At 52.8% G+C, this 23,960-nt stretch overlaps 7 protein-coding genes across 7 annotated transcripts; 4 read left to right on the top strand and 3 right to left on the bottom strand.

The window, feature by feature from the left end:
• Positions 1-230: 230 nt before the first annotated feature.
• On the top strand, positions 231-1,900 carry NEUTE1DRAFT_70182 (uncharacterized protein; the record flags this gene model as incomplete). Its single annotated transcript, XM_009856775.1, has 1 exon — positions 231-1,900. The coding sequence occupies one exon, from the start codon at positions 522-524 to the stop codon at positions 1,590-1,592; it is 1,071 nt and encodes a 356-aa protein (XP_009855077.1).
• Positions 1,901-3,144: 1,244 nt separating this feature from the next.
• On the top strand, positions 3,145-6,998 carry NEUTE1DRAFT_149218 (uncharacterized protein; the record flags this gene model as incomplete). Its single annotated transcript, XM_009856774.1, has 2 exons — positions 3,145-3,156; positions 3,274-6,998. 2 exons carry the CDS (start codon positions 3,145-3,147, stop codon positions 6,916-6,918), a joined length of 3,657 nt encoding a protein of 1,218 aa, XP_009855076.1.
• Positions 6,999-7,525: 527 nt separating this feature from the next.
• Positions 7,526-9,008, top strand: NEUTE1DRAFT_118402 (uncharacterized protein; the record flags this gene model as incomplete). Its single annotated transcript, XM_009856773.1, has 1 exon — positions 7,526-9,008. The coding sequence occupies one exon, from the start codon at positions 7,631-7,633 to the stop codon at positions 8,837-8,839; it is 1,209 nt and encodes a 402-aa protein (XP_009855075.1).
• Positions 9,009-9,271: 263 nt separating this feature from the next.
• Positions 9,272-10,572, bottom strand: NEUTE1DRAFT_149216 (uncharacterized protein; the record flags this gene model as incomplete). The annotated part of the gene is made up of 2 exons (XM_009856772.1): positions 9,272-10,306; positions 10,389-10,572. The coding sequence occupies 2 exons, from the start codon at positions 10,454-10,456 to the stop codon at positions 9,415-9,417; spliced, it is 960 nt and encodes a 319-aa protein (XP_009855074.1).
• A 1,159-nt stretch (positions 10,573-11,731) lies between these two features.
• Positions 11,732-13,001, bottom strand: NEUTE1DRAFT_55853 (sphingolipid long chain base-responsive protein LSP1; the record flags this gene model as incomplete). The annotated part of the gene is made up of 2 exons (XM_009856771.1): positions 11,732-12,804; positions 12,884-13,001. The coding sequence occupies 2 exons, from the start codon at positions 12,999-13,001 to the stop codon at positions 11,732-11,734; spliced, it is 1,191 nt and encodes a 396-aa protein (XP_009855073.1).
• Positions 13,002-14,931: 1,930 nt separating this feature from the next.
• Positions 14,932-21,639, top strand: NEUTE1DRAFT_132375 (uncharacterized protein; the record flags this gene model as incomplete). The annotated part of the gene is made up of 2 exons (XM_009856769.1): positions 14,932-21,410; positions 21,618-21,639. The coding sequence occupies 2 exons, from the start codon at positions 14,932-14,934 to the stop codon at positions 21,637-21,639; spliced, it is 6,501 nt and encodes a 2,166-aa protein (XP_009855071.1).
• Positions 21,640-22,653: 1,014 nt separating this feature from the next.
• NEUTE1DRAFT_88845 (uncharacterized protein) lies at positions 22,654-23,757 on the bottom strand (the record flags this gene model as incomplete). Its single annotated transcript, XM_009856768.1, has 3 exons — positions 22,654-23,314; positions 23,438-23,494; positions 23,614-23,757. 3 exons carry the CDS (start codon positions 23,755-23,757, stop codon positions 23,114-23,116), a joined length of 402 nt encoding a protein of 133 aa, XP_009855070.1.
• Positions 23,758-23,960: the final 203 nt, after the last annotated feature.

The raw sequence follows: 23,960 nt of genomic DNA, 5'->3' as shown, positions 1-23,960 counted from the left end.
GCCACCAGTTGGCCGACACAGCCCAGTCGCTTGGTGCCCACCAGCTGAAGATCCTTCCATCTTTCGGGCCAACCAGCTCAGCCAGCTCAGCCATCGCATTTTGTGATCATCTGCTGCTGTCAGCACCCGACTGACAAACAAAAAAAAGCCGAAAGCATATTTGTATGTTTTGATGGCCCTTCTCGTGTCTCGGAACTGTTCTCTCTTCTCTCATCATCTTCCTGTGTACCCCCACGAATCCGGATTCCCTCGAATATCTCAACTCGAGTCGACATCATCAACAAGTCAACAATTTGGCGATACAGTCGAGGATAAACACCCCCGCCAACCTAACTCTCAGCCTAACGCACGACACCTAACCCAGCGCGTTTCCCCTCCCTCCCCCGCACGACCTGAATCGATACATACTGTAGAGTACAACGTCGCAACCGACCCACGATCCGAGCACCACTACGTACCTTTTACTACTAGTAACCTAGTCGTCGACGGCCGATAACAACAACTACAAAAATAACAACAAGATGGGTGTCGGTCGCGTGGTCTGTGTGGCCCTGCCATTCATGCTCACAGTAGCATCGCTAGTAGCCCTCCTAGTAGGCGGCCTAGCAGGCGTCGCCGACAAGTCCATGTACATGTTCGACGTCAACCTTTCCAATTTCTCCATCTCACTCGCCGACGCTGGCGACCTTTTGAACCTGAACGAGTCCTCCATCCTCAAGGCCGGCGCGCAGCAGCTTTTTGGCCGTGACGTCGAGGCGATCACTATCGACGGCCTGACCAAGCGCGATGATTCCAACGACGGCCTCACCAACCTGACGGCGTCCCTCCTCGGCTTCTACGACATCTACGACATCTCCCTCTGGGGCTACTGCACCACGACCCACAACGGCACGCGCGAGTGCACCAAGGCCAAGTTCAACTGGGCCCAGGACGCGCTGAACGGCACGCAACATGACATCAACTCGCTGCTTACCCTCACGGGCCAGAACATTACCCTGCCCAAGGAGGTCACGGACGCGTTCAAGACGTACGTCACGGCCAGCAAGTGGGCCCAGATCGTCTTCATCATCGCCCTCGTCGCGCTCGTTGTCGAAATCGTCTTTGGCATCTTTGCCAACTGCTCGCGCGTCGTTTCGTGTCTTACGTGGTTGGTCGCCGGCATCGCGGCCGTAGCCGTGTGCGGTTTCGCCGCCCTGGCCACCGGTATCTCGGTCATTGTCGTCGGCGCCGTCGAGACCGTGGCGGGCAAGTACAATGCCGAGGGCGAGTTCAACAAGCGGTTCATGGTGGCTATTTGGGTTGCTGCGGCTTTTGCGCTGGCGTCCGCCTTCTTCTGGATGTTCACCATTTGCTGCTGCGCGCCTAGCTCTCATGGTGGTCACTCCAGCAGGAGCAGCAGACGGAGTGTCGGCATGGAGAATGAGAAGCTTATTGGTAGCCCGTATCAGCCGGTGGGTGGGTTCCATGCTCATGGTGCCAATGGCAAGCCGAGCCAGGGCTTCCTTGGAGGTGGTGGATATGCTAGCCAGCCGCAACAGCAGTATGCTAAGCGCGATATGGCTTATGAGCCTTATTCCCACCAGAGGATCTAAAGGGGAGTGGAGGATGAAGGGGTGTGGAGGGTGGTGATGGAGGAGCACACTTTTCTGGGTGCTGTTATGACTATCTCAGCGAGCAAAAGGTATTTCTTACTTTGCTCGCTTTATGACTTGGGGATATATCTTTTATGGGTGCATTTAACGGCGTTTGGAAAACTAGATTAAGAAGGTGGCTATGGATATACGACACAGTTGATTGTTTGTATGCCCATCGTGTTGTGGATGATGATACCTATTCCTTTATCGTTAGTTATTTACTAGTTTTCGAGCTATAACCTGAAATGGAGACACATCTCGTACAACACTATGCAGCCGTCCTTTCCCTTTTCTAATGAAACATGGAGATTGAGCCATCCTCAAGCATCCTTTCCCTTTCCGGTGAAACATGAAGATTGAGCCATCCTCAAACCTTCTTAGTGCCCTAACTAAAACTCAAGCTTTCTCCCCCACACGCATACATGTCTTGCCGGGCCACTACCACGTCACCTGTCTCTCCTGCCCGATTGAACACAACATACGCCCTGCATGAATTAGATCCAAGGAACATGTGAGCCAAATGTGCATCTCCATATGTCCCCGCCTTTTCTCCATTCGGTTCGTCTGTAGCGGTGATGCACATCTTCACGGCTTGCCTGACATGAACGGTCTTGGCGGAGGATCTGCTCCGCCAGTTGAAATACTGCATATGTGGGGGGAGAGATACTGGATGTTGAAAGACTGTTGTTTCAAGGAGCGGAATTTCACGAGGGTGAGGCCTCCTTCCCTTTGTTGTATTAGTTGGTGAGTGGGTGGGTGGGTGTAACTCGAGCGTGCGTGGCTGCGGCGGCGTGACTGGGAGTGGGAGTGGTGTTTTGTTAGTAGGTAGGGTTACGCTGCTGGTAGAACTATGGAAGAATAAGTAAGACAAGGGGATTTTTATTTATTTCGGAACATTAAAAAGAAAACTGAAATAAAGAGAATAGTACCTAGTTTCGATGCATAAGATTTGAATAATGTTACGAGCGGGGAATAGGATAAGTGGAAGGTATGAGTGAAGTTGGAGAGTCTATAAGGTAGGTAGCACTTGTCTGACGAGATCGTCGCAATCACGTGTGTACTGTAGACTGGAAAAAAATCACCCTTCAGTTACGAAGAAAAAAAAAGGAAAAAGGGAGAAGAGAAAGTTGAATGAAACTAGGTAAGTATTCCGTGATCTTGGTCGGAAATACTAAAAAGTTTGGTAACTTACAGTAGTACCCATGTAAGAAGGTTGTTTAGGAGTGGTCAGTGGAAAGGACGACGAGATCAGGAATACCTTAAAAAAAGGAGGATGTAAAGGGTTAGGGTTGGAAGCGCCCAAGAAGCAAAAAAATGGAGTCACTCGTTTCACTTTGGGAATTTCCTCACCTGAGTTGTGGATTGGTCGTTCCTACCAAAGGACATCAAGGTGCCTACGACTAGGTACTTGCACAGCACAAGCTCCAAGAATGGATAGCTGAAATTTACTTGGATTCAATTTCAACGCAGCCGACCACGCGGACGCTTCAGTCCATCATCACAGCCCAACATGACTCAAAACGTGCGTCAACAACAATGTTTTCCTTTTTCGCACATCATTCAGTGCAAGAAACTCGACCTCACCTCACTCTCAAGTCTTCACAGTTACAACTTACCTAGGTACTAACACCACCCACAGGCATCCCTCACGCACACAAGGCTTCCCACCAAACTCCGCCATAACTTTGTCCTCAACCCCATCACGGCCCTCGCCTTCTACCAGTCTCCCAATTCTCGCATCTTCCTCCTCGCCGCCGAAGATACCTATCTGAAAATCTACGACGTCGCCACCTCCCGCCTCGTTTCCCAGATCAAAGTCTTTTACTCGCAGCCTATTCACGGTCTGTATGTCTCACCTTCACCTTCACCTTCGACAACACCAAAACCAGCAGGGACAACAACAGGCCAGGATGAGGATGACGTTGAGGATGAGGATGAGGAGCCGCGGGTGTTGATCTGGGGCGCGAATTCCGTGGCGGTTATTTCTCAGGGGACAGTGGATCAGCTCGTCAAAGGACATGGGGGTAGTGGGGTGGAACTGAGAGAGGAGAAGGCAGGTGATTGGATATATGATGGGATTTTGTTTCCTGCGGAAAGGAAGCGAGGAGCGGAAGGAAAAGAGGGAGGGAAGAGGAGAGTGCAAGGGGCGTTGGTGACTGCTCATAATGAGGTTGTTCCGCTTTTGATTGGGGGGGACGGAGAGGTTACGTTTGGCCCGCTCACCTCGCCTTCACGACCGATTTTGTATTCGGCGAATCTGTGTTTGTTGGATGACGAGACAGTTCTGGTGGCGGGGGGTACGGTGTTTGGAGAGATTGTTGTCTGGAAGTATTTTCTCGATGGGAGCGGGGAGGGTAGAGGCAAAAAGTTTGAAGTCCTCTACGTCTTTACCGGCCACGAGGGGTCCATCTTTGGGGTTTCCATCTCGCCGGAGATTTCCCTTTCTAATGGCGGTCAAAAGATCAGACTGCTAGCCAGCTGCAGCGATGATCGGACGGTGCGGATATGGGATATCACCAATTCGCCGACCAGGGGTACCTCTATTCTTACAGATGGTTCTGGAGAAAATGATCACTCAAAGAGATGTACATTGGCAGAAGCGAGAGAAACAGGGTTCGGAGGCAGCAACAACTCGGAAGTCAAAGTCGAAAACCAAAACGACAAGGCGAGATGTCTTGCTGTGGCTATGGGTCACGTATCGAGGATTTGGCAGGTGCGGTTTACGGGAAGGACGCAACATGGGGATGGAAGTCCGATTGAGATCCACTCGTTCGGTGAGGATGCGACGAGACAGAGGTGGGAGTTAACGCTGGATCAGGCAAAGTGGAAGGAGGCGCTGGAGAGGGGGTACAGTGGTGAACAAGACATTGCTGGGTCGTTTGGCATGCTGAAGAACTGCGGTATTGTCAGTTGTCATAATGGCAAGAATATGTGGTCGACGGCGGTGTCGGGGGGTGATGGACTGCCGACTTTGATTGCAACGGGTGGAGCAGATGGGAAGATTACGATGGCTGGTGATCAGGCGGTCGGAAATGGGGAGCAAGCGTATAGGGATATTGACGTTACGCTTACGGTCGAGGATGTCATGAGGGTTGCTGAGGGGGTTGAAGAGGACTCGACTGCACCGGTGGAAGGACAAAAGAAGAACACGGTCAAGAACGGGTTCCAGCGGTATGCGTTTCTGTCAGAAAATACGCTTCTCGCTACGACGTCGTCTGGAAGGCTCTTGCACGGGACGATAGGCGAGGGTCTGACATGGAAGAATGTTCACCTTTCGGAGACCGTCCTCGCGGACCTCAAGTCCTACTACGTCGTCAAGAGCCCAGTTCAGGGGACCGCTATCCTCGGTAGTTCCAGTGGTAAAGTCTACCTCTTCCTCGAGGACGGCCACCAAGTCAAAGAACTCCACACCTTCCCCGGCAAGATCTCCGATATCCTCCTCATCGAAGGCGCTCAAGAGACCCTCCACAAAGACCAGCCCGGTGCCTGGACAGTCATCATCACCGTCCTCGGCCTCGACCACGCCCTTCTCATGACTTTCGACCCCTCCACCTCCTCCGTCACCGTCGACCCGCGCAAGATCTACCTCTCCAGCGACGACGTATCCCCCTTCATTGCCACGGCCGCCGCCTTTTGCGGTTCCAAACTGATCCTCGGCTCGCGCGTCGGTGCTGTGGCTGTCTACAAATCGACACCTGACGCTTACACCCTCGATTACTCCCGCAAGGACGCGCGCACCAAGGATGCAGTGACCTGCATCGTTCCGCTACCGGGTAGTTCGACCTCTTTTCTGACTGGCTGCCGCGATGGTCGATACAGGATATACACCCTCACCTCTACCTCTGAGTCGGCCACACTGCACCTCCAACACGAAATCTCCCCTCCCCTCGGCATGATTGAAGGCGCCCACTTCACTCCCTCCTCATCTGGACTCGATTTGATCATCCACGGCTTCCGCGGCAAGAACTTTGTCGTCTGGAGCGAGTCCACCCGTCAAGAGCTCACCACTGTCGAATGCGGCGGCGGTCACCGGGCCTTTGACGTCGTCTTTCCCTCTTCTTCTTCTTCTTCTTCTTCTTCTGGTGGCTCTCCCGGCCCATTACGATTCATCTTCACCAAAGCCTCTGCTCTGCGGTTCTACAGCCAATCGTCCCCTCCTTTACGCACCCTGAAAGAGGGCGGTCACGGTCGCGAGTTACGGGCCGTCGCTGCTTCTGTTTCTTCATCCTCAGGGGAAGTAGGGCGGTACGTAGCTACTGCTGCGGAGGATACCACCATTCGTCTGTGGCAGTATCGGGACTCATCTGCCCCTGCTGGGAAAGAAAAAACAGAAAGGGGATTCAAACCGCTCGCGATCCTGGAGAAGCATAGTGCTGGTATCCAAGCCATGAAGTGGTTTGGCGAGTCACACTTGTTGAGTAGTGCGGGGAATGAAGAGTTTTTTGTGTGGAGGATTACTAGATTGGAATCGGAGTACGAGACGTTGGCGGTGGTTTGCGAGAGCAAGTACCCGGATCGGTCGGCGGATGGGGATTTAAGGATTGTGGACTTTGATGTCCAGCGTTATGGATCACAAGGAGAGGAAAAGATGCTTATCAGCTTGGCATTGAGTAACTCGACGCTGAAAAGCTACCTCTACTCGACTGAGACTCAACAGTGGAAGTTGCTTGCCCAAGGCCGGTACACGGGTGCTTGTCTGACGCAGATCCGGCACTTGCGCGTCGCTGACGCTGGCAAGGATATTCAGGTCCTGACTGCTTCGACGGACGGTCATGTTGCTGTTTGGTCTACTACTTTGGGTTCCGCTACCGAGACCGAGACGGAAAAGGCAGAGTACCAGATGGTTACCCTCGCCAAGGTCCATCAGAGCAGTATCAAGGGCCTTGATCTCTCGTCGTCATCATCAGGCCAGAGCTGGCTGGTCATTACAGGCGGCGACGACAACGCCGTCCACTTTACGAACCTGCAGTATTCTGCTGATGATAAGACGTACAAGGTGTTGAGCAGGTCGAGAGTCAAGGATGCGCATGCTGCTGGTGTGACGGGCATTTGTACCGTTAGGGAGGAGGAGGGGGAAGCAGTGGAGGTGGCTAGTGTTAGCAATGACCAGCGAGTGAAGCTTTGGCGGGCGGTTTGGCAGGAGGGAAGTGAGCAGCCGGTCAAGGTGACGCTGTTGGATAATCAGTATAGCTCGGTGGCGGATGCTGGGGATGTGGAGGTGATCAAGGAGGGGAGGGTGATGGTTGGGGGAGTGGGCATGGAGGTTTGGGATTTTGGTGGTTAGAAGGTGTGAGTTGGTTTAGACAAAAGGGTATATAGAGTATTGTTGTTATTGAGCAATGTTGCAAAGTACATGATTTAAGGCCGAGTTGAAGTTCTTCGTTTTGTTGTCTCTGCTGACGATGATAACGATTTGGTTGGGTGTATGCATTTTGTCCACTTATACGCCAGAGCACTAACAGTAGCGTCAGCTATGCGAGGCCAATTTCACGCAAGCAAGATCTTCGAATGTAAAAGAAATTCTTTACAGTTTCTAGGAGACAGGGATATTTTTACTCAAGATATTTCCATCAAGATCTTTTACGTAACTCGAAGCTAGAAATCCTGGGGTTAGAGAGACTGTTAACAAAGTGCTAAAGTGACAACTTTCTTTCAGGGCATCATTGCTGTCGTTGAACTGCCCCACATCCTCAGCTCCACCATCCAATCAAACCCCGATAAACAAATTCCTCCAAATCCGGGGTTGCGCACGGCCCACTCTTCAATGCTTCCACTTTGTGCTGTGCGGGCCGGCGGGGCCTGGGCGTCCGTCCGATTTGACGGGCATTTTTGAGGTCCATACCGCGACCGTCCGTCCACCTTAAACCTGAATCCCGCGAACCCGCCCGCCTAGCCGGCTCCGTCCACTCACTTCGACTCGATCGATCGACCGAGTGTGGTGTCGTCTCCAACCACCAACATCACACACCACACCACACAACAACAAACCACCGACCATGAACCGTCAGGTGGTTACCTCCACCCTAGGCCGGCGGGGTGTCGCCAGCACCCTTCTCAACGCCCAGCAGCAGCGTCCCTTTTCCTCCACCACCACCCGATGCGCCGCCGAAGACGATAAGAAGCCCGCTGCCGCCGTCACTCCCCGCGCCCCCGGCCCCATTAGCGCCAGCCGCCAAAAGTCCGAAGCCGCCGTCGGCAAGCTCACCCAGCTTCGCGGATCCTTCACGTCCTTGACCAACGACAACTCCTTCCACAAGACCCTTCCCGCCGGTGCCCGTGACGCCCGCCGTCTCGCTGCCGCTCCCATCGCTGGCAAGGGCACCACCAAGGACGCCATCGCTCCCCTCGGCGGTGGTGGTGGTGGTGCGTCCGGCGCTCCCAAAGTCATCAACGTCCGTTCCCTCAAGGGCACCCTCGGTTCTCGCGGCAGCAACATCCCCGGCGCCGTCGCACCCGGCGCTGCTCTCCGTCCTCGCTTTGCCGCCGGTCCTAACGGCGCCCGTCCGCGCTTCGGTGCTACCCCCGGTGCTGGTACCCCCGCCGGCGCAGCGCGTAGACCCCCCTTCGGTGCCCGGCGCGCCCGTCCCGCAGGCGACAAGAAACGAGGAAGTGGAGAAAAGCGTCCCCGCGGCGACGACTACGACGCCCCGCCCACCGAAGAAGAGAAAGCCTTCCTCCGCGGCTTGGAACAAGGCAAAGTAACCGAATACGTCCCCAAGCTCACGCCCGATACACTGCTGGGGTACGGCCCGCCCCTCGCGACAGACGCGTCGCTGGGTAAAGTGGAGTCAGCAATGCGCACGATGCGGATCTTGGGCGGTGGATTGCCGTTCAACGACCAGTCGGGCGTCACGAGCGATCCGACGGCTATTAAGCATCGGTACGTGCACGAGAAGAAACCCGTGTTTTTCAGCAGTGTGGAGGAGAAGGAGTGGGTAAAGGAGTCGTTGGATAAGTTTGCGGTTAGTGAGGGGCCGGAGAAGAAGACGAAACTCAAAATCTTGGAGACGAGCGTGTTGGGGAAGTATGAGGAACCCAAGTATGTGGAGAGCTTGAGTGAGACGGTGAAAATGGTGGAGAAGTATCACGGCGGAACGTTCAGTTATGCGCCGAGTGATGCGGAGAAGTTCAAGAAGAAGTTGAACCAGTTGCTTGCTGCTGGTTTGCCGAGGGCGGCTCCGGCTCCGGCTCAGAAGAAGGCGTAGGTTGAGGAATTGAAGGGGGGGTGGAAGGGGAAGGGGAGGGGAGGGTGATGTAAAAACAGATAGAAGAAGAGGACTGAGGTGTAGAATTGGTCCAGTTGTAACATTATGAATACCCGTATTGGCTGTCTTCTTGTGCCTGGGGAAAACACGGGTTTGTGAAAGTCTTGTGCGGTATCTTTAACTTGCTGCCTTGGTTGTGCCCAAAACTTTGAACGACATATTGCTCTTGTAGTCTGTGTTGCTTTGACAGAAACCTGACTATCAGCTGTTCTCAAAAAGCAACCATTCTACTTAACAGAATCCAGGTAATAGGTTTTATAGGTTACTCGGGCCCAGTCATAAACATTTCACAGTCTGTTAGCAAGTCAAGTACAATAAAGTCCAACCTTTGAATCCAAAGGTGAACGATCACATTCAGCTAAACAACAGCTCACACGAACTCTGAACTTAAAGTCTCAAGCAACTACGGTATAAACGCAATGGTATTCCGACTCCCATCTCGACACTGTCCGAAACCACACAAACACACAAAGATAATAATACACACCCACAAGAATCTCTTATCCCCCAAGTCCTCACTTCCTAGCCATCACCGCATTACAAACCTCCTTCTCCCTCGCCGCCACCGCCTTCATCCTCTCATCCTGCAACTTCTGCACCTTGGTCTTCAGTGCCTTGACATCATCATCCAATATCTTCTCCTGCTGCTTCCACTTCTTATGCACCGCCTCTCTTTTATGGGTCTCCGCCCTAAGTTTATCTCTCCACAGCTGACACAGCTCCTTCACTCTCTTTTGGAGATCCTCCGCCCGTTCCGGCTCCACGGTAATCGTCAGCTCCAAGGGGTTCTCTTCGCTTCTTTGCGGCTGCTGGTTAAAGTCCGGGGACTTTTGTACCGCGCTCATAATAGGTTTTACAGACGACTCGTCAAAGCACAGGATGGACCATTTGCGGCCTGAGCCCGAGACTTGTGCGACTGTTGCTAGGTCGCGCAGGGGGTAAGAGAGGGAAGTATCTTTCTTGTCGGGGAAGATGGGTAAGGAACCGATGGAGTCGGCGGAGAAGCGCGAGCCGGAGCGGAAGGTCTTGAGGGCGTCGAGGTAGTGCTTGTCGGCGCGGTCGAAGGCGTAGGTTAGGTCGGAGAGGTCGTAGGGCGTTTCGGGGGAGGGGATGGGGCGGTTGGGGTCTTTGGGGTCGTTGCTGGAGGATGATGACTCTTCTGCGGGGGAGGAGGAGCTGTTTTTAGAAGAGCCCTTCTTGTCTTTCTTTCCTCCACGGGCGGGCGGCTCTTCAGCTTCTTCGTTGCTGCCGCCGCGCTTGGGTTTCTTGTCTTTTTTGCCGGGGCGGATGGGGGTTGTTGAGAAGGGGCGGACGGTCAAGGGAGTCTGAGGGAGGGTCGTGCGGGGGGTGGTGAGGAGGCATTGGCAGGCGGGAGAGCCGGAGGCGGTTACTAGAGGGGCGGCGGCGCTGTGGTGGTTTGTTAGCTTTAGGATGGGAGAGGAAAGTAAACAAAGATGTTTGAGACGATGATGGTGGTGGGGTGACGAACCGGGAGATGGCATTCGAGGCAGCAGAGTTGGTGCGCAGAAGCGCGTTGGCGGCGCGGAAGGACTTCATGGTGAACAATTGGTGAGAGATGGTGTTTTCCCCTTAGAAAGTTAGTGGGTTAGTTGATGTTGCGAAACAAAATGATGAAGCTTCGCGAACCGTGATGGTCATGGAGCTTCGAGTTGACAGACCCCGCTGTTTCCAAGAGCTAAAGTTCGCGCCAATGCCGGCTGGGGAGGTGGTTCCGGCAATTCTTGCTGAGGTATTCTTGCTTTCAATGGTTATAGGTGGCTGTTGAAATACAAATATCAATAACGGTTGCGTGGCCCAGTGGTTAAGGCATCTGCTTTACATCGTAATCGCAGAGGATCGCAGGTTCGAGCCCTGCCGCGATCATCATTTTTTGCGTTGTTTTCCTCCACATCTTCGGCCAATTCTCAGTTGAAGGTGTCATGACTCCCTCCTTCTTTTTGATTTCGTTGAAATTCAGTCAGTTATTTTCCATTACGGTTTGATCTCATTCGCTCAAGTATCAGTTCAACAGATGTTGCACGTTAATGCAGAATGTAAATATTTACTAATTGTACGGCTTCGCAGTCAAGAAACCTTCAATGGCTCTTTTCTCTTCACGGTCAATAGACATGATCTCTTCTTTTTTTGAGTCCGTGATATAGCGCCCTTCGAAGGATGATAAGTAAACATCTACACTCTGTATAATAAGACTGATGCGGCGATTGTGTCTTTCATACCTCTAATTTTAGGGAAGAACAACCTTTTTGGAACAAATCATCATTGTCTTCTGACACCGGCCATTGTCGTTTAGAGGCTGTTTGTTGCTTCTAGCGTATTATATCCTATGAGGAATTGAGTAATCGGCGGTATACACCAGAGAAGCACCCATGTTTCACAGCAAAACGTCAATATCATGAATCTGGGAATAATGGTACACAAAAAAGCTACCGCCTAGGAATAAGCATAACCATAGCGCAATCATTAACTAATCTTGATCTCGTTCTTCCTTCCCATGGCTTCCCCCCCGAGGTATCATCTCACTTTGATTTGTACCATCCGATCCAAAACCTTATCATTACCAATTATGCAGACTAATAACCTGCCTGCGCGCAGTCTGTCCGTTCCATCTCAGGTTCAGACAGACCAAGAAAAGTAGAGGTATAGAGAGTGTCGCTTAAGGAATCCTGCCATCCCATCCCATCCCATCCTAGCTCCAAGGTCGTGTAGTTTTTCTGTCTGTTGGGTTTGTGTTTGAGGATTCACTGCTGTTGCCGACTTTCGTGTGAGGATGCCCGCAGACACGCGCCCCTAGTACACAATTACCGTCCTTGTTTAGGCAGCAACAGGCTCAGTGTTCCTCCCGCGCTGATGCTGTTCGCTCTCGCCGTCCAGCATGGAGTGGCTGCCCGATGCATGAATATCATCTTCCTCATCCTCATCGTCGTCCTCCTCTTCCTCCGACACCTCATAGTCCGCCACCTCCTTGTGCTGATTCGCCGGCACCCACGAGTCACGATCGTTAAGCGGGGCGTCCTGACCCGACAAGTCATGTCCCTGTCCTGCGCCGCCTTCCGTCCTGGCCTTGATGTTGTTCCTCCTGCGCTGGCTTAGCGTCCTCGAGCGAGTGGAAAGCTTCGCTGAGACGGCCGCGTTTTGCGTGACCCAGTTGGTAAGGGAGTCCTCGCAGTCCTGGATGATGGCCTTGGAGGCTTCGTAGCCGTCGTAAGCGGGGCGGGTTTCGCCTGGGGTGACGGGGGTGTCGTCGATGAGTTCCAAGAGGTGCTTGCCGTAGCCGGCAATGATGGCGACTTTTTCGCAGTGCTCGCGCAGGGCGTCGAATTGGTAGGTGTAGGCGGCCTTGATCTTCTCACGCGTTATGTTGGAGAGCTGGGCTTCGGCGACGAGCGACTCGGCTTCGGCGCGGACGAGTTCCTGTTCGAGAACGACGATGCGCGGGGAGTTGGGCTCTTTGTACTTGAGCTGGGCGATTTGGTCGGTAATTTTTTGCTTTCCTCGTGGGGTGTTAGTGGTGAAGAGCGACAAGAGTTGGGACAGTAGGAGTAGTAGAGTGGACCTACTGTCTCTGCTGGGTTGCACCGACGCCTCGATATTCCTAATACTCTTCATGGTGACGCGGTACTGGTCGTAGCGATCGACGTACTGATCCTCGAGTTCGCCGATTTCGTAGAGCAACACGCCCAGCTTGTCTGTGACATCGGACACGTCCTCATCGCAGGCCTCGCCCCAGAGCGACAACTGTTGGGCGACCTCCATGCGCTCCTTGGCCACCATTTCCAGACTGCGCATCACGTTCTTCTCCATCTTGACCAGCTGGGAGAGCTTCTTGGCGAGATCGGGCCCAAAGGCGCCGGCGGCGTTGCGTCGTAGAGCATGGCCTAGCCCTCCTGTTAACGTTCACACAGGCTATGAGCTGTGCTGCTCGACTTTTTTTTTTAGAAAAAGAAGAAGGGGGGACAAGCTCACCAATTCCGCCGCGACCAAAGAGACGTCCCGACTTTGTGGATGATGGCGGTGGAGGGGGGTTCTGGATCTGGGAGGCGGTTGGCGCCCTGGAGGCGCGCATAGAGTAGGTTCGATGCATGGTTTATGTAGTATTTATCGATTGTCGTCGAGGGTTTTGAAGTTGTCGATCACACAAGGTGGTGTGATGTTGAAGTTGAAGTAGTAGGAACGGACAGTTCCAGTTGACGGTGTGAGTCGGGGGGCTTCTTCCCTTGTTCTCTTGGTTGGAATATTCAGTTGGGCGGTAAGCAAGCACCTAGACTAGTCAGGGCAATGTTGGTGGGAATCCGAATGGCGGACGAGTAGAGAAATTGGTGGAAAATAAAACAGAAGAGGAAAACCAATGAAGGGATTTGGGAGCAGGAGGAGGAGTTCGTCTGGCCTTTTTGATCAGTCCAGTCATGTCAGTCAAGAGACGTGGAAAAGACAACCAAGACAAGTTCCAGTTCCAGTTCCAGTTCTGGGCTCGAGAAGCGTCTGTCTGTCGCATGCGCGTGCCGGCAGATCCAGTCCCAGGCCAAGGGGGGGATGACGTCGGTGTGCAACCTCTGCTAGTCACTAACAGAAGACGACACTGCAAAAGGGCAGGGCCAAGCTCACTTTCCCCTATCGAGGAGAGTGAACAGGGGGGTTGTCACCATAAGGGGACGTCCCCACTCGTCATCGACAGTGCATCTCAGCGCATCGACAGTGCAGCTGCCCTAACAATTACCTGCATCTGGTTTAAGTTGATTTTCACTCCGCAGTCTCCGGGCAAGTGTGGCATGTCCACCTAGTCATGATCTTCAGATGAAGCCGTCACTTATACTAGACTACAGATCTTGCCCGATAGTGATTGATTGTGGACAACTCCCGGTCAGCTTTGACATGTTGACTGTTTTCCGAATCCCGACAGCCTGGAGCACAGAGCTGCCATATTAACACCGGGATAATCGCTGTATGGTTTAGTGTAGTAGGGCCATCCCATTCCCTGTTTCGGATCATGACAAGACCATAACTGAACAAGAGGAGCCTTCATATGCTCTGAAGAGATTTGGATGACGGATGTCGATGGCCAAGCTTGAATGTCTTGGAATGGAATCGGCCTCTTTGTTGTTGTTAGCGCCCTATAGTGTCGGTTTTAGTGCCCACAGTCCGAAGACGGAAGATGACGTTGGTGTCCATCACATATTCCGCCGAGGTACCGACAGCTCACTAAGCAAAAGTCAAGGCCGTCATCACTGATTTCCACCGACCCGGTTGTGGATGGCTTCTTGCTGAATTGGGATTGACGCACAAAGACCAAGTCAGCTAGACAGGCACTTAAAAGAGACCTTTAACCCATCTCTGCCATTTCATGTAGCCCTACTGTCTAACACCATGGATGAACTTGGGTCATTTGGTCCAAGTGAGAAGAACAAGTCCTTTCAGTCATATCATTGTACCAACCCAGTCTAAAGAACATTTAGAAATAATTGGAAAAGGAAGAGCCATGCGAACGTGTGTTTTTAGAATACCTTTAGTGATAGACCCTGACAAGTACTACATGTAACCCCAACCCTGGAGTTTACCAATTCAACATGGCTCGTGCACTGCAATGAACCCTCAAGGTTCACTGACCTTGACTTCCACTTTACGGTTTCATGGAAGTCTTCCTACTGGTTGGAATGGCTTGAATCGCGTCGCAACAACCTCGCGCGTCTTATTTATTCATCCTCCTCACCTTTATTGACGACAACCAGACCAATTAGGTGCTCCATTGACGACCACCAAAGTATTATCTGATGCCATCGAAAAAACTCAATCGGCTAATCTGAGTTGGAAATGAGAAAATCGACCATTCCGAGGACGACGACAGGTCTTTAGAGGAGGGGTAAACCAAAATTCACAGCTTAAGGTCTTTTATGGTTCGGGTCGAATGCATCCCGGTCGGTTGGCAACTCATCAGACTGGGATCAGAGGGAGGGCGTTGTTGGTACGGGCTGCAAAAACACCAAAAGAGAGACTTCATCTGACGGAAAGCTGAAGCGATGCCAGTGCCCGATCCATTCTCATTGGCTGACCGTTTCACCGATGAATCGTCCAAGGATGCCAGCTCCAGCAGTTCGGACGACGAGGATGATGGCGTGGTGGTCAGAGCAAACGCTCCAACAGAGGGCATCACCTTCAACGGCTCCATCCACTACCGAGAAGACCTGAATCCTAGTCTTGGCAGAGGCAGAGGTTTGCTGTGGAAACGGCCGACCATAATCCCGAGACAGCCGTCGCCAGTCCAAGTCATCATCAGAAAGTCATCATCACCTGCAAAGACGACGACGACGACGACGACCTCCACCAGCAATCACTGCGGCACCGGAACCAAAACCAACAACACCAGGACTGGAAGTGGCAGTGACAGTGACAGTGGTGACAGCAGCAGCAGCAGCAGCAGCGGTACTAGCCGCAGTAAAGAGACCATCAACGACCGCGAGACCACGAGGCCACCTTCAACACAACAACCCAAGCCTACAATAAAGACTATGTTCAAGCCCACGTCAACCCAGCCTGTTCCCGAAAAACCTCCAGCTCAAGTTCATGACGAAGAAGAGCCCAAGAGACCGTACCCTCCTCTACTCAAGCCCGTATTTGGACCTGCTAGGAAAACTGCCGGCTCGACTGCTCCTACTAGAGTCCCAGAAGGAGGACATATGATATCGGCTTCCCAAGGACAGTCATCAAAGTCCACAGTCGGAAGCATATTCAGGCCCCCCTCACAAACCGCTCCCAAAGCTGCACCTATTCAGCTCCAAAACAGCCAGTCGAGGTATTCACAATCCCAACCACAATCACAAAACCCATCGTCTTCCATCTCATCTCAGCCTCCTCTCAGAACCGCCTTACAAACAGCTCCCGGTCAGGGGCAGCGCCCTAGTCCACCGCAACCCCCTGTGTCCAGTAGTGTATTCAAGCCTCCGCATCAGCCCCCTAGGCAACCAAGCTACCAAGCACCGCCCGGGCATGTCCAGAGAGAAACGAAAATACCGCCGCCCAATGTAGGCAGGAACATATTCAACGCTCCATCCAAATCCTTTTTTCGACCTGCATCTCAGCCAACTTCTGGTCAGGTTATTGACCCTCAACCGAGAATGCAACAACCTTATCCTTCCAATAATGTTTCCAAGGCTCCTCCTCAATCACTATTTAGACCAGCTGGACAACCTCATAGGTCTGGGTTACTGCTGTCACAACCAACACCGTCTCGGTTATCACAGCCGCAATCATCAGGAGCTAGGATATCTCAGTCACAGCCAGCAGGGCCCGATATGCCACAACCGTTGGCGTCCGTGACATTACCACCACAACCACAACAACAACCACAACCACAATCACGACCACAGCCACAACCACAACCACAACCACAACCGCAAATGTTAACCTCCGAATTCATTTCACCCCCGGTAGCCTCCCTCTCAAGTAAAGTCAATTCCCAGGAAGCTCCGGCTACCCAGCCTCCTGAGGCTCCTAATTTGACAAATTTGACAGTACAAGACATAGAGTCCAAGCTCCAGTCCTTTATTGCCACTGTAGGCGAAGACCATGCTCGTTATGTTGAATATCTACTTGATGAGGCCGAACAGATGGCCCCAGAGCCAAAACATCTAAGCGACTTTGATGCCTTTGCTGACATGCCGGCCCTAAGCGCTCCTGCTACTACTTCCGACACCGCTTCTGCGTCGGATGACGGAGTGGAAACCATGGCGTTCAAAATTAAGCTTCACCACGGTGACAATGGAAAGCCCAGGGCCCCCACCAAGGCTTTCAAGTGCCCGGTCGTCAAAATCAAGACGGACAAGGAGGTCGTCCCCAAATACAGGTTTCACCATACTGAGATCAAAAAGAACATCTTGGTTCCCAATACAATGCTCACATTTGTTCCTCATCTCCGGGATGTCGACCCAGACTCTGTGGACGAGAGAGATTACATCAACTGGCTCAATGAATTGGAAAAGTTGGACACCCAGTCTGGATTCAAGACGGAAAACAGGCAACAGAAAAATCATAAGCGTGTCCGGGATGAATTTACCGCCACACTCTCCATGTACATTGAGCCTTGGCTCAAGCAACTAGGTCTCGATGTTGTTTGTGGCAGACCGACGCTGATCCGCTACATGTTGAGCCAGGAAGAAAACAAAGCACACATCACACAACAGCAAAAGGACGTCCTCCTCAATACGTACAAGGACGATGCCATTTTGTCGCCAAAGGCCGTGGAGGCGGCACGCATCTTTACCCTGGCATTTAATAACGTGTTTGGAAACAACACCGACCCGGAGCGTTCCATCACCCTTCGGGATGTCTTGCTCCTCGAAAAGCGTGAGACCGTTGTCGACGAGAAGCGTGCAAAAGAGACACCCCCTCCGGCCAATCCCCAACGTGATCAATCAGACAGCAACGGTCTGCTGCCCAAAGTCGAGGCCTCGCTTTCAAGTTACGCGGTTCTGGGCTGCAATGTCTGCTTCAGCCACGATTGTGAGCATGGTGACATTGACGCCCACAACTACCACCGGACATTTTCCCTTGATAGTGTCGGCGGTGTCATCCGGGCGCTCAAGAGAAAGTGGGCCGACCAAGTCGCCTCGATGGGCGGCGACGAGGAAGCTGTGGCAGCAGCCTCTAAAAAGGCTCTTCACCTCCCCTGTCACAACGCCTGCTACCGGCACTACGACGTTGGTCCTGCTGCCGCCCCCGTCACCCCGTGGGCTAACAGCGAAATCTCTGTTTTGGAGGACATGTTTGTCAGTGTCGGACACAGTCAGACCCTCAAGGCTCAATGTGTGGTGGCTTCCATCCTAGGCCGCAAATGTTGGGAAGTCTACCGCAAGATCAAAGAGCTCGACCTCAGCCTCCCGCAAGTCTCACCACCTCGCCCAAAAACCGGCCCCAAGGGCGGCCCCCTAAACAAAGTCAAGCCACTTCCCTGGTATGATCGCCGCAAGAAATGTCTCATGGGTGACTGGCAAGACCAAACCGCGACGCACGAGCACTCCATCCGCGAGATCACCGAACCGTGTCATCACGACGGTCCCTGCACCAAAGAAAACGAGGCCTGTCCTTGCGCCAACGCCTCGCCTCGTCCTTTACTCTGTGATCGGTTCTGCCAGTGCACGGTAGACGAGTGCGCCCTCAAATTCACCGGTTGCGCGTGTCATTCGACGGGCAAGACTTGTATTCAAAGACAGAAGGAGGGAAAACCGTGTATCTGCATTATGCTGAATCGTGAGTGCGACCCTGTGGTGTGCAAGGGGTGTGGAGCAAAAGAAAGGGCAGATCCGGACAATGCCCATGATGAGACTTTGCATTCGACGGGTTGTCAGAATGTTAGTCTTCAGCGGGGAGCATCCAAAACTGTTTTGCTTGGAAAATCTCAACTCGAAGGATGCGGCTACGGTCTCTTTACTGCCGAAGACATTTCCCAGGACGAGTTCGTGATCGAGTACACCGGTGAGCTAATCACGCACGACGAAGGTGTGCGTCGCGAAGCTCGTCGTGGAGAAGGGTTCGGGTCCCAGGGCACCAGCTCTTACCTGTTTACGTTACTCGAGCATGAAGGCATCTGGGTCGACGCAGCCATGTACGGCAACCTCTCCCGGTACATCAACCATGCCTCGGAAAACGACAAGAAAGCTTGCAACATCACGCCCAAAATCATCTACGTGAACAATGAGTACCGCATCAAGTTCACCGCGCTTCGGGACATCAAAGCCGGCGAGGAGCTCTTCTTCAACTACGGTGATAATTTCCCTAATCTCACCAAGAAACTGCTTCAAGATCAGGATGGAGATGGTGAAAATGACACCGCTACCAAATCCAAGGGTAAGAGAGGCAGTAGTAGTCTCGCTCAAGGGACGGCGCGTAAAGCAACCACCAAAGCTAGTACCACCGCCAAGGGCAAAGCGAAAACCCAAGGCCGAGCACGCGGCGCTCGTAAGACGGCTGTGATGGAGATTCCCCCCAGTGATGATTATGAGGATCAAACGTGGCTTAAGGATCCCCTTCCCTTGTATGACGAGTATGATGAAGACGATGACTCTTATCTCCCTGTGGGCAGGAAGAGGAGAAAGCGCGGTGGGAAGAGGGCTGGTGCTGGGAGGAAGAAGAAGACTCCTAGTCCTGAGGAGGGGGAGAATGAGGGCGGTGATCAGGGATCAGCTGGGGAGGATGAAGCAGAAGCGGAGGTAGAGGCTGATGAAGACGGTGATGCTGACGACCCCTCTAATCCACAAACTCGCAACCGTCGCGCCAGAGCCGTCTCGGAAATAAGTGACAGCCAAGCTGAGCGCGATGAGGACATGGACATGGACGACATGGAGTCAGAAGACAGCGACGCGCCGCTTTCGCCTTCGAGGGTGACTGCCCGTCGTAGACGTCAACTGAGAACCACAGCAGCGCCAACCACAACCACCACCACCAGCGCAGCAATAAATAACAACAACAACAACAACAACAACAACACCTCCCGCGCCACATCAGCTTCAGTATCAGCATCAGCTTATACCACCGCCGCGTCAACGTCTAATTCTACTCCCGCACCGTCTCAACCAGGTGATGGTGGCGGTGACGGTGACGATGACGATGAAGCAGAAGGCAACCAGGAAGAAGAAGAAGAAGAAGGAGGGCAAGAAAAGAAACGCTCTAATAGAGGCGGCGCCCGTCCTGGTGCAGGCAGAAAGCCGAGGAAGACGGGGAGGCAGCAGGCTGCTAGTGGGTCTGCTTCTGTTTCTGCTTCTACTTCTGCTTCGGAATCGACCACCGCGACTGGGAGTCATGCTGGGAGTCATTGGGATAGGCTGAAGAGTAGTATCGCTTTTGGGTCTGGATCTGGATCTGGATCTGGATCTTCATCAGGCTCTGCTCAGCTTGCGAACCCCCACTCAGGTTCTCTACCCGCTAACCCCAGTGGCGTCTCCCCCAGCAAAAGTAAAAGCAAAAGCAAGAAACGCAAAGCTCCCGAGGCAGATATTTACTCCATGGATGAGCACTCTTCTTCTGGTTCCGGCTCCGACGCTGAACTTTTCTCAGCTTCAGAGTCCAGGGGTAATCATGCGTCATCAAAGAAGAAGAAGCAGAAAACTACCTCTACCTCTACCACTGCTGCAAACAGAACCAGAACCACCCGCTCTTCCCGCGCCACCACCACCAAGGCAATTCCCTCCCCAGCAACAACAACAATGAAAATCAAACCTCTCGGCGTCACCGTCACTAGGTCTCCTGGTGGTAGAGGAACAGCAGCTCGTCATACCTCTATGCATAACGCTGCAGCCGAGGCTCAACTTAGGGCTGAACAATCGTTGAGGGATGAGGCTGCTGCTGCTGCTGCTGCAGCGGGAACAGCGGCAGCAGGAGCGATAAGAGAAGCTCAGCAGGGGCAGGGACAGGAGATGCAGATGCAGAGTAGTACTGGACTGTACCATACTGCGGCCAACTTCCAGCCTTTCACTTCTGATAACGACGAAGATGATGGGGAGGAGGAGGATGTCGCTTCTGTTGGTTCTGGGGGGGAGGAGGAGGAGGAGGAGGAGGAGGAGGAGGAGGAGGATGAAGAGGGGCGGGCACGGGGTGGTGAACCACCTGCCCCTGGTTCGAATGGGGACAACCACGAGCAGGCTCCATGTGAGTGGTGTGATAATTATGTTTGCGATGTCGATGGCGATACGACTACGACCACCGGCAGCAGCAGCGACGATGAAGCCGATAGAATCGCTTGGGAAAATTGGATGAATTTACCTCCAACACCGCGCGATGAAGAAGGACATGCAGGCCGGGCACCCGGCGACTACGACTCGGATGGCGCCGCCGTTCCTGGTCATGATGCTTCAAATGCCCCTGGCCCTGAATCCGGCTCTGCCAACGAAGGGGGTGAAAGCGACGACAACGGCGACGACAATGATAACAGCGAAGAAAGTGAAGAAGAAGAAGAAGAGGAAGAAGAAGAGGACCAGCCCCCCGTCAAGCGATTACGGCCTCGTCGTCCGCATCAAGCATCGCCACCAGCAAAGTCAACTGCCAATATGGCTGGGGCTCCAGTGGTAGGCGGGAAGGTGCTACGGCAGCGATCGAACCAGTCGCAGTCGCAGTCGCAGTCCCAAAAGAGCAAAATCACAAGACAGAGCACCACCGCCACAGGCACCAGGAGCACCGAACGAAAAATCACCCGGAGCACCACTGGTACCACTAGCACCCGCAAACCATCCAATCCCAATCCCGATCCCAACACCAATCCCAAACCCAAAGCGTCCGGTCCCTCCAAGGAGACGAGATCATCATCATCAGCAGCAGCAGCAGCAGCAGCAGCGGTAGCATCATCATCAGCAGCAGCAGCACCAGGTCAAATCCAAAACCCCACCAGAGGATCATCATCATCTCTAAAGAGGAAGGCGAGTGGTAGAGCAGGGTCAACGGGAGGAGGAGACATGGAGGGAGCAAGTCACAGGAAGAGACAGAGACCGCTGAGATATCGGAACGAGGAGGAGTAGGTATTTGACTCGTGATGGATGTTTGGGTGTTTGGGGTTCTGCTTCACTTCTTCTTTGGGTCTTTTCATTCGAAGGGGTTCTCGACGGGGGGTGAGAAGGGGGGTGAGAGGGGGGTAACAGAGGAGGAAGAGGAAGAGGAGGAAGAAAGGCTAGGGTCTTAGTGAGGAGTCTACAGAATAATAAGCTTACCTACCTAAGCTTAGGCTCAAGACGGAGACAGGCTGAGACTTGGTTATCTGGCTTGGGCTTGGGCTTGGCTTGGCTTGGTGGTAACGAGGAAGAATTTAGTTAGAGGCGAAGAGGAGTTGGAGGTGCAATAGTCTTGAAGAGATGCACTGCATCGAGACCTAGAAATACGTACGGTAAAAAAAGGACGGAGACAAAGAGTCATGGATACGGTTGCGCGTTGTAATCAATTGTTATTGTACATATCGTTTTCCAGAGATCGGAGCTAGAGGTAGTCAGGTTAGAGAGCAAGAGAGTTAAGTATGGTTATTTTGCTTGATGATATCGTGTGCTGGGTGATGATGCTGTGCACATGCACTTGGTGATGCCGCTGTTTCTGAAAATACTACGATTGAAGCTCGTCACAATACTACGATTGAAGCTCGTCTACGCTCGCATGCATGGTTTTTCCCAATGTCATTACTCGCTTGCTACATGAGTTTTGCTAGGCGCTTTGCATGCCATACCATATCTCCTACTCTATTGTAACCCTCTCACCCTCGTGTTTTATCCCGCCGTATTCCCTTCTACTTACCCGCTCGCTGCCCTGCAAACACTCCCAGCTATTCCAGCTATTCTCCAACTTCATCTTACTGGACCCCCCTATTCCCATTTCGCTTTTTATTCTTCCTTCTTACCTAATCTCCGTATCATACCACCATTTCCTCCCCCGCTCAAAAGCCTTACTTATCTCCTTGTCTCTTCTTACCACCCCCCAAAGTAAAACCTTCACCTCCTCAACCCCAAACATATATCATTCCCCCCTCCTTTTCTTGTCCCACTCCCCCCTCCTCTTCTTATCCCACTCCTCCTGCTCCCTCCTTTCCTCAAGCGACAATTGTCGCAGCACCGTCACTTCTTTATATTGGTATTTCTGGTAATTTTTCTTCTTCATCTTGCCCCATATGTGTTGTAGGTTGGTGGGTGTTGGGTTTTGTGCGTAGGCTGGGTTGACGGGCTTGAGGTCGGGGTCGGGGTCGGTTTGGGGGTTTGTGTTGGGGGTAGTAGAGGTAGAGGTAGAGGTAGAGGTAGAGGTAGAGGTAGAGGTAGAGGTAGAGGTAGAGGTAGAGGTAGAGGTAGAGGTAGAGGTAGAGGTAGAGGTAGAGGTGGAGGTAGAGGTAGAGGTAGAGGTAGAGGTGGAGGTAGAGGTAGAGGTAGTGACCCACTCGTCCTCATCATCCTCCTCCTCCCCATGATGACCATCGTTTTTCGTGTCTTTGTCTTTGTCGTTGTCTTTGTATTTGTCTGAGCTGGAGCGGCCCTCTTCTTTATTTGAGTTCCTCACGCCTTGTTGATCTTGATTTCGTGAAGGATCATTGCTGAAGGGGAATGATCCCTCAAAATGATGTTCGCCCTCACCCTCTTCACCCTCGTCGTCGTCATCGTCCCCATCATCATCGTCACCCTCACTCCCCGAAACCCCCACCACCTCCCCATCCTCATCCCTCCCCCGATTCACTCTGGAACTATCCGCCTAGGAAATCCCCCCGTCTCTCCACCCCGGATGAAACCCCTGTCCAAACCCCCTGTTCCGCGCCCGAACCTGACTTGCAAACTCCTCTAGCTCGATCTTGGTGATGTACTGGCCTGGAATGACGACCAACCCTAAATGGCGGGAGGTGAGGTCGACTTTTACTTTTCCTGCTGAGGAGGAGGAGGTGGCGCTTTCGTAGGCCTCTTGGGGAGTTGCTGAGAGAGAAGGGTCTGAGTCTGATGGTGCAGAGAGTGCAGAGGAGGAGGTGATTGTCGTGCCGGTGGGGGTGGGGGTAACAGAAGAGGAAGTGACGGCGGCGGCCACTTGGGAAGAGGTGGGGAAGCGGTATTCGTAGGCTGAGTGGAGGATTATGTTGCTTTCCTGTTGATGTGTGTGGGTGATTTGGTGAATATGATTTGGAGACGGGCAAGTTGGAGATGAAAAAAAGGAAAGAAGGGGAGAAAGGATTACAAGGGATAAATGGATGGATGGGAGCTTACTGCATCAACACACTTGAACTGGCCCCAGAACATGCGGCCGTCAGTCACGGAGACTCGGAGGTTTTTGTTGAGGAGGGAGTTGAGCCAGTCTGTGGCGTCGTCCCTGTCTTCGGGGAGGAAGGTGGTGTTTGGGTCTTCGGACATGGTGAAGGATGTTTGTGATTTTGAGAGTTTGTCGTTGAGATGCTAGGCCGGGTCGGTTTCGATGAGTGAGCAAGCTGGGATGTAGAGATGGATGCCTAATCGGTGGATGTCTGATGATGCTCGTATGCCGTGTGTAATGAATAGCGGGTGTTGCTACTAAATAGAGCTTTCCAATTGTCTTTTTATCGAACCAAGCAACCCCC

This window comes from Neurospora tetrasperma, assembly GCF_000213175.1.
Source record: "Neurospora tetrasperma FGSC 2508 unplaced genomic scaffold NEUTE1scaffold_81, whole genome shotgun sequence".
Lineage (NCBI taxonomy): Eukaryota > Fungi > Ascomycota > Sordariomycetes > Sordariales > Sordariaceae > Neurospora > Neurospora tetrasperma.
This window is presented reverse-complemented; position numbering and strand designations above follow the sequence as displayed.